This window comes from Danio aesculapii, chromosome 6, assembly GCF_903798145.1.
Source record: "Danio aesculapii chromosome 6, fDanAes4.1, whole genome shotgun sequence".
Taxonomy (NCBI): domain Eukaryota; kingdom Metazoa; phylum Chordata; class Actinopteri; order Cypriniformes; family Danionidae; genus Danio; species Danio aesculapii.
In genome coordinates this window covers 39,879,385-39,896,107 of record NC_079440.1, presented here as the reverse complement: position 1 = coordinate 39,896,107, position 16,723 = coordinate 39,879,385, and the positions used below count along the sequence as shown (strand labels likewise).

General features: G+C 35.8%; 2 protein-coding genes across 3 annotated transcripts; both read left to right on the top strand.

Annotated features, from left to right (window-relative positions):
- Nucleotides 1–857: 857 nt before the first annotated feature.
- plcxd1 (phosphatidylinositol-specific phospholipase C, X domain containing 1) lies at nt 858–8,446 on the top strand. Its single transcript, XM_056459103.1, has 7 exons — nt 858–1,329; nt 1,642–1,762; nt 3,447–3,589; nt 4,360–4,488; nt 4,640–4,795; nt 4,921–5,101; nt 7,308–8,446. The coding sequence occupies exons 2-7, from the start codon at nt 1,651–1,653 to the stop codon at nt 7,562–7,564; spliced, it is 978 nt and encodes a 325-aa protein (XP_056315078.1). The 5' UTR covers nt 858–1,329; nt 1,642–1,650; the 3' UTR covers nt 7,565–8,446.
- A 578-nt stretch (nt 8,447–9,024) lies between these two features.
- si:dkey-66a8.7 (PI-PLC X domain-containing protein 1) lies at nt 9,025–15,544 on the top strand. 2 transcript variants are annotated; one of them, XM_056460155.1, is made up of 7 exons: nt 9,025–9,196; nt 9,284–9,424; nt 11,385–11,521; nt 12,340–12,468; nt 12,573–12,728; nt 14,910–15,087; nt 15,163–15,544. In XM_056460155.1, exons 2-7 carry the CDS (start codon nt 9,328–9,330, stop codon nt 15,393–15,395), a joined length of 930 nt encoding a protein of 309 aa, XP_056316130.1. In that variant the 5' UTR covers nt 9,025–9,196; nt 9,284–9,327; the 3' UTR covers nt 15,396–15,544. The 2 variants fall into 2 exon arrangements, with proteins under 2 accessions (XP_056316130.1, XP_056316129.1); XM_056460154.1 differs by having other exon boundaries at nt 9,025–9,424.
- Nucleotides 15,545–16,723: the final 1,179 nt, after the last annotated feature.

Genomic DNA, 16,723 nt, shown 5'->3' with positions numbered 1-16,723 from the left:
GTCTGTTTTTCCAAACATTGTCTTTAAAGGGGGGGGTGGGGGGGGGGGTGGTTGTGGCATAATACAAGACAAAGAAGCTCTTGGAGCCTCTCCATTCTGTTCTTATGAAATTCTAGTTTAGTGAAAAGAAGGTCAACTGGAGTTACAACAATGGAGCAGTACAGCTGAAATGAATACGTTGCTTCTTTATTTTCATAATTCTTTCAAAAGATGGAGGGTCTTATTTAATGTAACGGATCAAATTGACCTGCATAATAGTGTTATAGAGATTCCTCTTGTTTGTATGTACTCTGGTATTGGAGAAAAGTCCCGTGTCATCTCTAAACACTGTTTCTCTTACAACACTGTGGTCAGCAGTTTAGCTTCACAGCAGCAGAGAAGAGCTGCATCACCAGTCCTAAAAACACTACGAATAGATTTAAACTTACTAACCCAACCGGGTGTATTCTGTATTAAAGAATTACTCTATATTGACACAGTCATTTATCACGTGCTCCATTGTCTCTTTAGAAAGTACAGTAGCATCTTCCAAATAAATTAACTCCTCGTTCGCCTTCCCGCATGGCACATTACTAATCCTACTATGGGGAAGGTTTATGAATATGTATTATGGAAGGCTGACGACGTTTCCTATTAGCCCAGCCAGTTCCTCTACTTAATATTCATGAGGCAAGTTTGCTGTCTCTGAATCTAATTTTTATCCCCCTACGAGAAAATGCGTCTCCTTACGTCATTCATATTCATAAGTCAAACTCAGCAAATCATTTCGTTCTGCTGGCCTGAGCGTCTCGTCACGTAATTAATATTCATGAGCAAATCCTTCACCGTAGTAGGATTCTATAACTGTCAGCCTGGCCGGGCGGAGAATGCGGTGGACAAGTGCGCGGTTTCTATCACCATTTATTCCTCTGATATCGCTCCAAATTATGAATTATCGTAACGTAGTGTTCAGAATCGTTTGACGATTGAAATGAAAAGGAAAGTCAGAAATAACTTTAACGTTATCACCATTAACGGAAAAGAGAGAGTTTCTTCCGGACTGTTTCGGTTATCAACGCGGGATTTTGTTGTGGATACCCAGCCCTGTTCAACCTTGTGCCGCCAATGATAAGTTCAGCATCGCGTAGCGTCCACTTGACTTTTTCACGACCACCATGGTGCTTTGGGAACCAGTAAAGTGGACGAAAATTATCTCGTTTCTTCGCAGCCTCCGAGTCCTCCAGCATCAGCGTCTGTCTGTTGAAGCCGGTTTAACCCTACTCACGTGGAGCGAATTAAAATAGTTAATTTATGTAATATTCGTCCTGGATTTAGAAACAAAAAAGCCTGGTAAATGCTGATATTTTTTAACTTATCATGACATTTTACATCATTTCATTTGACTGAAAGCCTACATTTGAATATACTCTAGTGTTTTCCCTGCTAAACAAACCTACATGAATTTCCATGCTCGTCCAGAATGGTTTGACGTTGGTTTAAGATGATGTTCTTTTGATGAAGCTGTCTTGTTTCTGGTTAAGCCTTAGCTATACTAGCTGGTCACTCAACAAAGATAGTCACGTAGTATTAATTATTTTGGATATTTCCCCAAAGTTCTGAAATTTTAGGCAAAATGTCATTCAACTTTTTACATTTTGACAGTAATCCAAGATGACATCGGAGGTCAGCCAAGTGTCTTTGAGTGAGCTGCCGATGGACAACTGGATGGCCCATCTGCCCAGTGTACTGTGGGATACCCCTATCTGTTACATGGCTATTCCAGGTAATTAAGCACACATATTCATTAACACATTCATGCATGAAGACTGCTTTTTTCTCATTATGCACCTCTGACTATTGGAAATTTAGATTTGTGAAAATTTGTGACATTTTTTATGGTTTGATGTAAATCCACAGCTTTGTATTGTAAGGTTGTGTTCACACTTGTAGTTTGGTGGTTTTGGTTTGTTCCAAAACAGGAAGTTTGTTTCTAAGGCCTGGTTTTACAGACAGACTGAATCAGGACTAGGGCACATTTCAATAAAGACATTTCATTCAATAATTTTCTTTTCGGCTTAGTCCTTTTATTAATCCGGGATCACTACAGTGGAATGAACCGCCACCTTATCCAGCATATGTTTTATGCAGCATATGCCCTTCCAGCTGCAACCCAACACTGGGAAATACCCAAACACACTCTTTCTCACATACACTACGGACAATTTAGCTTATTCAATTCACCTATAGCGCATGTCTTTGGACTGTGGGGGAAACCGGAGCACCTGGAGGAAACCCACGTGAACATGGGGAGAACATGCAAACTCCACACAGAAATGCCAACTGATCCAGCCGGGGCTTGAACCAGGGAACTTCTTGCTGTGAGACGATCATGCTACCCACTGCGTGACCTAAAGACATTTTAGTAATTTTATTTAAAAAAAAACAAAAACATTACTGTTGTTCATCTTGAGACTAAACAAATACACGGACATATTTTACAATAAGTCAGTACAAGTTCAAAAAGCTCAGACTTACATTTTAGTCTAGGGATTAGGTTTAAGCCTTGTCTATGAAATCAAAGTAATATGTTTAATCCTGGTTTGCTAAGCATTCTCGCTGTCATTTATAAAGTCAGTGTGAACCAGAGGTTCTTACTGTCTTTAGCTCAGTAATGTGACATTTCCTACTGAAACAGAATGTTCAACTAAGGGTGGAGATATATCAGCTTGTTCCACTTTGTCATCTCTCACTTGAAGTAAACTAATAGTTAGAGAGGAGTGGTTAAGAATTTTCTGTCAAAGCCTTCAGACTGATGGCATCAGTGAAGCAATGACATTCCAGAGCATTCAAATTTTACTAACTCAAATTAACTGGCACAGATTAGTGAGCTAACAATGTAAATTTAGTCAATTTTGACTTTTTTTTTAAGATCCACTTTGAAAATACAAAACAAAATTTAATTTCATTTATGGCATATTTTGCAACAGAACTTACTAAACATCCAAAACAATGCTGTGTGGTGGGCTATATGCTCAATGCTGATTGAAGAGCTTTTAAAAAGTGATAAGGAATCAATAAGTACTCATATGCTTGAGTAGTATACCCCTATTTTGGTCACATTTTGCGATGTCGTGTCATGTTTGTTTGGACGCAAACTGAATCCTTTCAGCAACCTCTTTTGGTGTGCAGGTTTGATTGGCGGCATTCACAATTATTCAGATAAACCACAGTTACACTATTGTGTGTTTTAATCCAAACAAGTCTGCCAAATGTAAAAACTACAGAATCTAGATATACGAGTGGGCAATCACTTGAAGAAAGTGACCTCAGTTCCAATTTTTGATTAACTGCAAATATTATTTATTATTATTTTTTTTTACAGTCTTCTTATACTCAGTAGTTCTTATATTTTCTAAGTTTTGTTTAGTGCCTTAGTGTTTATGGTCATGGTCTCTGTGGGTTTGCAGGAAGCCATAATGCCATAACCTACTGTCTGGATAAGAATGACCGTTCCCCAGTGGACCTAACTCAACCAGATATGTTGCAAAAGCTGGACAAGTACATGAAACCTATCATAAGACCATTTGTTTACAAGTGGGCAATAGCACAGGTATGTAATTGCCCTGACTGACCATTATTATAATTTTTTTATTATTTTAGATAAAAATTTAATTCAATTTGTTAATATTTATAATTTTTTGTCATATTTATCTTATTTTTTATTCTAACATTGATGTTTATTAGGTGTTTTTGTACTTGTTACAAAATACATTACGCATTAATTATGTACGCATTACTGGAACAAGTTTGATAGCATCACAGTTTACATTTCTTTTTAACAAATAGTAAATTGTCTGTATTTATTGAAAGCCTTGATGATCTTCATATTCACATTTGACATGTAAAATCACTAATACTGTACCACAAGAAAGCATAATCAAATCCCTCCAAATATGTCAGCTTTGTCACATTTTGAAAAGGCTAAACATAAAAATAAAGGCAGTTGTGCTTGGTATGGTATCAAATCCCTGATGAGGTTATAGACCAATTTATGCCAGCATGCATCAGCAGATTCTTGTACTGCACGCGTCTCTGAAATCTATCAGCAAGAGAAGAAATAAATTTCCGTCTGGTGTCCTGGAGGAATCCATCAAACACTCAGTGGCTTTGCTATAGCGAAAGCACAATTAAATTGGATAGTTATGACAAAAGTAACATTGATGGATGGGCAGATTGTCCCAAATCTGTAAGCGCGATACGGAAATGGTATTTCACTTTTAATGCTTCAAACTCTCACTGTTTGTTTCTAGGAAGCCATTCAAGCACTATCGTTGCTGCACCTGCATTGTTAATGATTATGCTTTACATTATTTACTATAGGAGTCTTGCATTAGGGAGCAGTTAGATTGTGGAGTGCGATACTGTGACCTGAGGATTGCACATCGGCCTAATGACAGATCAAATGATCTCTACTTCTACCATGGGGTTTATACCACTATAACTGTGGAGGTAAGACAACCGACTGCACAAGATCATACAAGCTTGTCAGTTTGTTGTGCAATGTGCTGTAGTTTAAATTTGTCTAATTTGAGTTTGATGTTTAAAGCATGGAAACAAATGGTATTTTATTGATCGTAACCAGTGTATTGTGTTATTTCAGACTGTATTAAAAGAGATCAGAGAGTGGTTGGATGTTCACCCAAAAGAAGTAGTCATCCTCTCATTTAGCCACTTCCTGGGCCTCAGCCAAGAGCTTCACTCATTGCTTGTCTCAACTATAAACAGTGTTTTTGATTCTAAACTGTGCCCCAAAATGGTAGGCATCTTTTTTTCTTCTTATATATGAAGTGGGCTTAGTAACAGTATATTTTTAATACAATACTGTGATGATTTGAATACATTATTAAAAGCATGAAAATACATTTCTGATTTTTCTGTCAGGAGCGTGTAACACTACGGAAATTATGGAGTGAGGGTCATCAAGTTATCGTTTCCTACGAGCACAATACTGCCAACTGCAACAGAGAATTGTGGTCCCATATACCTTATTGGTGGGCCAACAAGTGCAAAGCTGAAGCACTGATCGAGGAATTTGAGCGTAGGAAACAAAATGGCCGACCAGGTAATCCTTAAAGATATGTTATAAATACTTACTGTAATAAGTACTTACTGTAATATTATAATCTTTGGAGACACCCCTTGCTGCAGCCTATATTGTGGTGACGAAGCGTATGTCGACGTCATTGTGACTATTTATTTTGCTATCTTTGGACAAGTGATTTTTTTTTTTAATCAAAAGTTGCTTTTGTTGTTGAAATATACATTAACTAAGATTAATAAATGCTTTGTTAATTTGCATGGTAACTAATAATATAATGGAACCTTATTCACGGTTCTTACGCTTCTTGAAAGTACTTGCATTTCAGACATATGGATTTAAGGCCTGGAAAGTACTTAAAAGTACAAACACAGGTCCTTGAAAGTACTTAAATTTGAGATGTCGGCGCCAATGGCGTAGTGGTTAGTGCATTGACACATGGCACTCCGATGCTCATGGCGACCCGAGTTTGTTTCCCGCCTCAAGGTCCTATGCCGATCCTTCCCCTCTCTCTGCTCCCCTTGCTTTCCTGTCTATACTCTCTACTGTCATATCAATTAAAGATGAAAACCCTGAGAAAATAATTTAAAAAATAAATAAATACATTTTCAAATTAACATTGTTTATGATTTTTTTTTTCAAAAATTGTACTCAATTTTCAAAAACAGATTGAAAAAAAGAGAAATTCTTAAATTTAAAATCTTAAATTTAAATCTTGTACAATAACACAGACACATAATGCACATTTTACCAATATTTCACAAACCGCATTTGAACATCACCAGTATTGAATTCAACAAATTTGTTTAAAGTTCTTTGAACATGACTTGTTAAAAAAAAATGACATTTTTAATGTGTTTCCCAGTGACGGGTTGCAGCTGGAAGTGCATCCGCTGTGTAAAAACATGCTGGATTAGTTGGCGGTTCATTCCGCTGTGGCGACCCCAGATTAATAAAGGGACTAAGCCGAAAAGAAAATTGAATGAATTAATGATTTTTAATGTAAACATTCAGTGTATGGGAAATGTTCATAATAATTTATTTCATTTATATAGCGCTTTTTTGGACACTCAAAGCACTTTACACATTTTGGGGGGGAATCTCCACCACCAGTGTGCAGCATCCACCTGGATGACGTGGCGCCAGACCGCAAACCACACTCCACACACCAGCTGATTGGTGGAGAGGAGATGGACAGGGGCCAGTGAGCAAATTTGGCCAGGATGCCGGGCTTAAACCCCTACTCTTTTTTTGAAGTACATCCTGGGATTTTTAACAACCATAGAGAGTCACGACTTTGGTTAAACGTCTCATCTAAATGACGGCACTCATTGAGCAGTATAGAGCCCCCTTCACTATACTGGGGCATTAGGACCCACACAGACCGCAGGTTGAGCACCCTCTGATGGTCTCACTAACACCACTTCTTGCAGAACGTAGCTTTCCCATGTGTTCTCCCATCCAGGTACTGACGGGCTTAGCTTTTCTGAGCAACTATGTGAGAGTTGCAGAGAGCTAGCTGCCAGCTATGTACAGTAATTATGTTAAGTACAGTATGGGCTTTAATGGCACTACATATGCTGGGGTATGGATTACAAAAGTGCTTGATTTAAAATGAATGGTGCTTTAAAAAGTCCGTAAAAATCCTTGAATCTGCTGTTCAAAAAAGCATGGGGACCCTGCTTATTGTAATGTGTTAATATTTCACTGTATTTTTGGCCAATTTTCCATACATTATTTCTTTTGTTAAAACTAGAAATCACTGCATATTAAAGTGATTTTCCCCCTGTAACAATACCTCATCATAACCTATTATTTTATGTTATATTTAGAAAATTTCTTATATTTTTATTTCTTTCAAATTATTAGTAACACTTTTTTATATTTTAAGAAATATATTTATTACAAATATTTATTTCTCTATAAAACTATAAACCTTGAAAAAATATTTTTGAAATAGTTTCTCATGAGTTATTTTATTAGTTTTAGTGTGTGTTTTGGAAATTTCTTGTTTCTTATTTGTTATCTTAAAGAAGTGAATATATTTCCTTGTTAGTTTTTATTGCATTCCATAATGTTGTATTTTATAAATTGCTTATTTTACTATTTCTCTTGATTTAAAAAAAAATCTTTGGAATGATGAAAAGATCTTATTTAATTGTATTTGCTTAAAACTAAAAAGCAGTGACGAGAAGAAAACATCAGTTCTCACGTGCATTATTCTCCACAGGCGGGTTCTTTGTGACTGGCATCAATCTTACCGAAGACCTGAAGTACATATGCTCCCATCCCACAGAATCACTGAAGGATATGGTAATGTCCACATACCCCACATTACTCAGCTGGGTCAAGCAACAGAAGCCCGGCTCCAACACCGGCTCCCTCAACATCATAGCTGGAGACTTTGTTACAGAAAGCCAATTCATACCAACCGTCATTGCACTCAATGAAAATCTCCTCAACAGGACCATATTACCACAACCTTGATGCTCTTTTAGTCCGCAAAATGTATTTAACATTGAAAAAAAGTTTCTTGTTCATGTTTTTTTTTAACACTAGTCAACTTTGCACTTTTTTATAAGGGTGCTTACACATTAGACTTTATGCTGCGTCACCGCCATTCATTTCAGTGATGGTGCATTAAAAGAAAGAAACGAGTTTGCTCCATCAACCAAAAGCACTTTCCATACCTGTCTGTCAAATCAGAGAGCTCTATCTAATGAGTAAGCATTCTGACGTTGATATAAATTTGAGTTATGGGTAGAATAATGTAATGCACTGACTTTTATGACTTGAATTTTATTATATTAAGCTTATTTATGCAGTCATCAATATATACCTCGGATTTTGCAAAAAATAGTAATCATATTTTAGGATGTCATCATGAAGGTCCGGGTTAACACAACTTTAGCCTCAGACACAAGCACATTACAGGACAAAATAAGTAATAATAATTTCACCAATTGCATGAGAACTGCTGAAGACTACTCAATGCAAGCTTGCACAAATAGGATTTTCAAACACTCAGGATTGTTCAGTTATGATATGCTCTTTTCAACTTTGTACTGTGTGGAATGGCAATATGAGAATATGATTCCGATAAGTATGTCTGCATGGTGCATACAATCAAACGCATGTAGAGACACTGGGATATTTTGTGGTTGTGCATATGTTCTCTGACACAGCATGCAGTTTAATCAATATGTATCAGTTGGCATTACAAACAAAAGTGCTTATATTAACTAATATTAGTAGATGGATGGAATTTAATATATTCATATTTCGTACTTGAGGATTTACAGTCAATTAAACATATCCATAAATGTAATAGATTTGTCTGCATTTCAGCTAACATTGCTATCTAGCAAATTTGCCCGAGTCCTTAAAACTGTTCTGAAGTTTGTTTTATTCTATTTAATCTGTAAATGCTTTCTTTCTATGCAATAAACATACACTTCTGGTTCTGGAATAGTTATTTTAGCTTTACAGTGAGTCATTAAGGTCCAAATAAACTCACTTTTTAGGGAAATCTAAAAAATATGTGGCTCCTGTCAGGACGCAAACAGACGCTAAAGGGAGAAAGCTTGCATGGTAAAAGATTTTCTGCTTTGTTTTATTGATTGTGAAAGCATTTAGTCCAAGTTAACCTTTGACTTATGGTTTTGTTATTTTTTCACCTCAAAATATGATAAGGTGATGAAAGTTCACCAGATTTCCAAACCACAACCTCCCAAAAAAAAGAAAATGAGAATGTAATTAATATTGTGTTACTCCATTGTGTTTTTAGTTTTAGTTATTAGTTACTATGGTAAAAAGGCCAGACAGAACATACTTTAGTAGGCTACTTTATCCATAATATGACGGGCATATCAAATTGTGCCTAACAAGAATGAATGTCAAAATGCAGAAAACAGCATGACAAGTCTGTTCTGCAGTCAGCTGTGAAGTGTGACACTGAAGCAGGAAGAAAACAAAGGAAATAGCGAGCTAGCATGTCAAGTCAAACGCGTTTCAAATGTTTACGGAAGAACGGTATTTCTGAAACATCAGTTGTGTGTAACAGAGTTCACTCACCGATTAAGTTTTGTGGTCAGCTTTTAATGGAGTTGGGCTTTGAGGGTCGGTATTGACGATGTGTTATCTGTTGTTTGGCTCAAACGCGACTGTTTCAGCGGATAGACTCGCTTTGTTTTCACATTCTTCTAGATGCAGTTTTAAAGTGTGTGTAGTTTGTACACTCCGGTAAACGTATGGATCAAATCAGAGAGGATGACAATCAAGAAAACTGGATGTCACTTTTACCAGAAAAACTGTGGGATATCCCTTTAACAAATCTCGCTATACCAGGTGAGCATAAGGAAACTAATGAAACAAAAAGAAATACGTTTTTTTGTTTTGTACAAGTTTAAATTTTTTAATATACTGGGGTTCACTTTTTGTTTTATTGTAACATTCAAAAGTTATTGTTTCAATTCAAATAGGTTTTTACTATTGCAGCCTTTTAAGTCGTTGTTTATGTACTTTTTAAATCATGTGCCCTAGTTATATTTTACCAAAATAGTATGGAAGGCCATTGGTGACAAAATTCTTCAAATGAAAGACAGTGATCGTGTCAGCACGCACAGTTTAACTGTGTCAAAGCATAAACAAACACAGTGAAACAGCTTTCTTGAAATGTTTTGCTTATTCATTATGCCTGCTTGCAATTATTCCAGCTTTTTTAAGAAAATGAGCGAAATGGCTAACTGTTTAAGTCCTCCAGTCTGTTCAATATCACAAAATTCCCTATAATAGTAAGAATTCCATGTATACTATTTATATTCATAGTATTCAGGGTGATTAACGGATTCCAATTTTCAAGTACATTCTGTCAGTGGTGCTGCGGTCACACTAGTTTGTGCGTGCGAAATTCTGTTGTACGGCACTGCAAAAAAGGGTGATATTAAACAAGATGATAAGACATTTTAAAACGTGAGTGGTTGGACCATGTTTTATATTTCTGTCCAGAGAGGTCATGTTTTGATCTTCGATTGGTCTCACGGAATCATGTAATGCGATTTCGCAGGTCAGAGTTCACCAAGCTTGAACTTTCCAACTTAGCGAACTGCGAAACTTGTCTCACGAGCTTGTGTATCTGGTCTGACACATCAATAAACTTCCAGCACTTGCTTTCAGATGAAGCAGCGTTTATTTATTATTAATCTTAGCTAGTACACTGACTAGCTATGCAGAATCGCAATCAGAATTAAAAATTATTTAATCTGATAATAACAACATTGAGATAATCATTATACAATAAAAACAGCTGTTTGCATCCATTTTTAGTGAACTATGGCTCTATGGAGTAAATGCTGAATGTAAAAACGCCACACATTGACTGATGTTATGAAGTTAGTGTTTCTTCTTCATTAGTATTTGGAGTTTTCACAAAAGAGCACCTCTTCGAAGGGGATTTACTGCTGATCACACAGCAATCCATCAATGACTAGATGTGCATGAAAGACGCAGCTTTGCTCAATTGCATTTGCGATTTCATTTCAATTAATCACCAAGCCCTAATAGTGAAGTAAGTTTAAATTCAAATGCATTACTTGGAGAGCCCATGACTTTGGATGCATCGATTATATCAGCAACTGGAGCTCTGGCATCAGACGTAAAATTGGTCAGACTGTGCGTCTTTACATGTACTAAAGAAACATGTTAACTTTTCTTAAGTTCACACTTAAAGTCACGGGTATTGATTTATTTACCACACAAGTGAATGTTAATGTGGACATCTGTTGTTTTTGTTGTTTTAAGAATTTGTTTATTCTTGTTTTGTCTCATTAAATGTTTTCCAACTGTGAGCCAACATCTAGTAGACTCTTGTGGACAAACTGACAAAAGTGGTTCGAAAACAATTCAAAGCACACTCTAGTTCAGTCGCATTTTCATTATAAAAAATGGACTGCACATGCTGCGCTAATGACAAAATCTGTGTTAGAGACTCATGAATAATAAAAGGAAAACTTAGTGCAGCATAAAAAAATGAAAGTACAATATAACTTGACCATAAAACACTCAAACTGTTTGTCTAGACTTTTGGCCCCAATCACCTTCCATAATTTTACATTACTCGAGAGGACAGGTTCTTTTTCACTTGTCACTTCCACCAAAGGACATCAATCAATGTCTGATAGATAATATTAAGCCATGTCCTACATTTTTTTCTTTTGTTTAATCCTCATTGTACTAAATTAAATAGAAAATGTTCTTCTATGTATGCGTTCCATGCAAGAAAAACCCACAATCCCTCATTTGCTTTCAGGTAGCCATGATGCAATGAGCTACTGTCTGGATATCAATTCTCCACTCCTCCGGTCTGAATCAGACACCTTCAGGTTACTGGATGGAGTTTTTTACTGTTTCACCCGACCATTCATTTACAGATGGGCCACTACTCAGGCAAGAATATCCCTCGATATAATAATTTTTGTTATTCCTTTAAAATAACAGTACATGAATAATGATGGGTAAACTAAACATTACTTTATTATGAATTAATGAGTAGTTAAGGCGCAGGCCAATCATGAACTATCTTCAACTACAACATGAGTCACATGAGTTCTTGTGTGAATAACGACTACCTTATTTACTTGTTAGTACATGTTGTTAATTAATGTATTAATTAACATTTATGTTTAAGCTAAATGTAACCAACATGAACTCATGAGCTGTTAATGTAAAATGTCATGACTTTACTTGGAGGGGCACACTTTTCTGCTGCTATTCAGTGTAAACGCACTAGAATGATGTGCATTAGAAGTTCATGAGTAGTTAAGAATGGGTTAATGATGATGTGCCCCTACAAGTAAAGTCATTATATATTAACATATCATGAATAAATTAAGCATAAACTAATGTGGTAATTAATACAATAATCAACAATCAAGCATGTGCTAACAAGTAATTAAGGTAGCTGTTTTTCACACATGAACTCTTGTGACTCATGTTGTAGTTAAAGTTAGTTCGTAATTAATGCACACATTAACTCATCACTAGTTCATAATAATGTCTTGTTTACATATTAACACATTCGTGTACTACTATTGTAAAGTGTTACCTAATTATTTTGAGTGCTTACAATACCTAAAATTTCACAGTAGAGATACCAAATAGTCTCTCTTTCCAATAGCACTCATAGTGGTAGTTTATATCTTGAGTATGTATGAAATGTATTTCTAACATTGTATAAAATCTCCCTATTATTGTGTTGCAAACAGGTAATAAACATTGTGGAGCAACTCCAAGCAGGCATTCGATACTTTGATCTCCGAATTGCCCGCAAACAGTACGATACTTCCAGTGAGCTTTACTTCACTCATATCATTTACACACACGCGACTGTGATCGTAAGTATGAACCCATTAAGATGGATTATCTGTTTACGTCTGTCACTTTAATATTATTTGCATTATGTGCATTTTCTACTTTCCAAACATGTTTTGTTTTATAGGAAACTCTAGAGACTGTTAATTCGTGGCTTGAATCTCATCCCAAAGAAATCGTCATCCTGGCTTGCAGAAATTTTGAAGGGATGAGTGATGAACTGCACGAAGGATTCATCTATGCACTGAAGAACATTTTTCGCTCCAAGCTGTGCCCCATGAATGTAAGAAACCATTTGGAATGTTAAACACAATAACATGTTTCTTTTACAGTTAATACATTAGTGGTCAGTTTATGGAATTGATGAACATTGAATGCTCAACACCTTCGGCTTAGTCCCTTTATTCATCAGGGGTCGCCACTGCGGAATGAACCGCCAACTTATTCAGCATATGTTTTACACAGCGGATGCCCTTCCAGCTGCAACCCAGTACTTTGAAACATCCATACACTCTCTCATTCACACACACTACCGCCAATTTAGTCTAGCGCATGTCTTTGGACTGTGGACGAAACCGGAGCACCCGAAGGAAACTCATGCATACGCTGGAGAGAACATGCAAACTCCACACAGAAATGCCAACTGACTCAGTCGGGACTTGAACCAGCGACCTTTTTGCTGTGAGGCGACAGTGCTAACCATTAAGTCAACTGTGGCCTGAAATGATTATTATCAATATAAAATGTACTCATTAAATATTGTGGTATTATGTCATTTAAAATATCATTTCTATTTTTAAATATTTGTAAAATTTATAATTGTTCATACATTTTATTTATTAAGATCTATTTTACTATGTCCATTTAATGCTTCTTAGTTATGCTTGATTCAGTGTATAATATTTTTATTGTTTTTAGGGTGACCATTTTAACATCTGTCCAGGGACAACAGATGAAACATAGCCTTTTGGGTAATTCTGGTGCATTTGCAGCAGTTCTGATTAATGTACACTGTCCCTGCCAAATAAACAAATCAAATTTTAAGAGTTCACACTTAGATATTGCTTGATAATAGCAGGTTTTACATGCTGTTCCGGGAGAGAACCCGGAGCGCAGAGAAATTTGATCAATAAGCATGTAAGGGGTTACGAGATCAGGTAATTCTCGAGAGCTCCCCCTGGTAAAGGAGGACAAGGGGGAGATTGGGGGATTCTTTAAAAAACAAAGATAAGGGAGTAATGCTAGACAGGCTATTTATAGTGAGTTTGGAATAATCCGATTGGTTTACTAATGATTACAGATGAGAGACCAGCCGTGATCAAAAATTAGTATTTAGGATTACGTAATTGTTCCGATATAAGATGATTTGGTGGAACATATTTTTATTATGTGTTGAACACTACCTTTGGGTAAAGTGAGGTTGTACATGACCCTTTTGATGATCACACAATAAATTGTGACACCAAAGATGTTTATAATTGTTTTACACTTCAGATAAAAAGCATTCTTTTGAACATTATATTCATCAAAATCTAAAGAAAGCATAATGAGTTCTCAAAAATTATGTGACAGCAAACACTTGGGTAACTCATCTTTGATATTACAGGAATAATATTTAAATAAAATTAATGTCATTTGAATGATAAATTATTATTTACATTTATTCAAATAAAAATCTGAGTTTGTAAAGTGCAGCAATATTTTGCTATATTACACTTATTTGAAATTTAATAAACTTCTATATTTCTGTTTGTACAGATAGCTCTTTGTATCACTATATATCGAAAGTCTTTAAATATTTTATATTTGCTTTATTGCACTTATATTTCTCCAAAATGAAGATTCTTATTGTTATTATTTTTGTTATTGTTATTATTTTAAGGTCACGAGTGGTTGTGTAAGCATTTCACTGCATATATTGTGTATGAGACAAATAAAATTTGAATTTATTTATTTATTATGAAATTGTGGAGAGCACAAAATATTAAGAATAAAAAACTATATGAGGGGGCGTCACAGTGGCGAAGTGAGTAGCATGATCACCTCACAGCAATAAGGTCGCTAGTTCGAGCCTCAGCTGGGTCAGTTGGCATTTCTGAATAGAGTTTGCATGTTCTCCCCGAGTTCACATGGGTTTTGCCTCGGTGCACCAGTTTCCCCCACAAATCCAAAGACGTGGTTCAGGTGAATTTGGAAAGCTAAATTGTCCGTAGTGTATGTATGTGAATGAGTGTGTATGGATGTTTCCCAGTGATGGGTTGCAGCTGGAAGGGCATCCGCTGTGTAAAACATATGCTGGATAAGTTGGCGGTTCATTCCACTATGGCGACTCCAGATTAATAAAGGGACTAAGCCAAAAAGAAAATGAATGAATTGAATGCAAGATCATTTTGAGGTTTTCACTCATTTGGACTCTTCTGTAAATAAGTTTTTGGTTTGTTTCTTTTCATACATGTTTTTAAAGGAGACTCTGTTGACTTTACGGAGCCTGTGGGCATCAGGCTTTCAAGTGGTGCTATCATATGAAGACCGGACTCACCATAAGGAGCTGTGGCCTGCAATCCCATACATTTGGGCCAATAAGCCAAATGCAGAAGAGCTGATCCAGTATATCGAATGCCAGCAGCAACTTGGTAGACCCAGTAAGAGAAGCTTTTGGTTGACTGTTATTGAAAAACCTAAATATCAGATCTAATCAACATATTTCTATTGCGCAGAGAGTTTTTTCGTAGCAGGCTTGAATTTGACGACAGATCGATGCTTCATTGCCTCAAATCCTCAAGAGTCTCTCAAAACGTTGACCAAGAAGAACTGGAACCGTGTGCAGGAATGGCTTAAGGAACAAAAACCAGGAGCTGAACCCCCGTGTCTAAACATTATAGCAGGTGACTTCATTGGACTCCTTCCAATTTGCTCGCTTGTTATTTCTCTTAACAAAAAACTACTTTAATCAAGTTGAAGTTTACAAATATAAGAGTTTTTCAACATCTTTATTTAGATAGCACATTTAACTGCAAGTTGAGTCGCCCAAAGTGCTTTACACACGATGTAGAAATGTAAAATATCCAAATGACATGGACAACAAAGTACAAACATTAGATATAAAAAAAAATAAAATAAAAAAAAAAAACACAACAAGCATTTCTTAGGGTACCTCAAATGCTAAACTGAACAAATGTCTTCAACTGTGACCTAAAAAGTTGAAGACCATTCCACAATTTTGGCCCTAGAAGAGCACAGGTCGCCTTTTAATTTCCTTTTTAGACCTTGACTGATTACTTGATCTGAGTGACCTGGTCGACCTTAAATTTTTTTTGCATAAGTCTGTTAATTAACATCAGTCCTGATCAAAACTACTAATTTTTTTAAAAAATGACAGGATTTTAACTCTTTAATTGCCAAATTCACAAATTATGTCACTGATTTGATGAAAAAAACACACAAAATGGTGTATTTTCAATATAAAAAGTAGTTATCACAGTATGTTTAATCACAGTGTTGGACATGTAAATGATTAGTAACAACATTGGCTCTGACGCATTGTTAGATTTTCATTTTTTCTCCCTAATTTACTGTTGGTGGCTGTTTTTGCCCCATTGACTTCCATTTTAACCACATTTGATGGTGCATGGTGTTTACACCATGTAGTTCTCAGAGCTGAGATGCATATTTAGATTTTCTCAGACACATCAATTTAAGTGCGCCAAGATCACTCTCACACACTCACATACACGCACTTTAATTTGCTGTTAAACTTCTTATAAAATCCAGAATCAGCTTTTTTTTTTTGCACAGGCCTATCTAAAGGGTTAATGGTGCTAATTGATGATCAACAGTAAAAATTACAAATTTTACCCAACAGGGAAAACACCAACAATAAAAAACGCATGATTATATGGTGTTACAGTTTTGCAATCAGAAAAGGTGGTTATAATGAAAGTCAGTGGGGCAAAAACAGCCACCAACAGTAAATTAGGGAGAAAAAATGTAAACTAATCAAAAACAATCCATCAGAGGCAGTTTTGTTTCACATGTCTAAGACTGTGATAAAAGGTTAAAAAAATCCAGTCCACAATTACTTTTTATATTAAAAATACATCATTTTGTGTGTGTTTTTTTTTTCACCACATCATTTATGAATTTGGCAATTAACGAGTTAAAATCATGTCATTTTCTAAGCAATTCAGTAGCTTTGATCAGGACTGAGGTTGATTAACAGATTTATAGAAGAAAAATAAAAATAATAATTATCTGATGCATTTTTACATCAGTTTAATT

Excerpts from the sequence above, each read along its gene's own strand:
- plcxd1 (XM_056459103.1), top strand. The coding sequence starts at position 1,651 with ATGACATCGGAGGTCAGCCAAGTGTCTTTGAGTGAGCTGCCGATGGAC. Across the intron at positions 3,590-4,359 it reads ACAAGTGGGCAATAGCACAG|GAGTCTTGCATTAGGGAGCA; the intron begins GTATGTAATTGC and ends TATTTACTATAG. Across the intron at positions 5,102-7,307 it reads GAAACAAAATGGCCGACCAG|GCGGGTTCTTTGTGACTGGC; the intron begins GTAATCCTTAAA and ends TATTCTCCACAG.
- si:dkey-66a8.7 (XM_056460155.1), top strand. The coding sequence starts at position 9,328 with ATGGATCAAATCAGAGAGGATGACAATCAAGAAAACTGGATGTCACTT. Across the intron at positions 12,729-14,909 it reads CCAAGCTGTGCCCCATGAAT|GAGACTCTGTTGACTTTACG; the intron begins GTAAGAAACCAT and ends ATGTTTTTAAAG. Across the intron at positions 15,088-15,162 it reads GCAGCAACTTGGTAGACCCA|AGAGTTTTTTCGTAGCAGGC; the intron begins GTAAGAGAAGCT and ends TCTATTGCGCAG.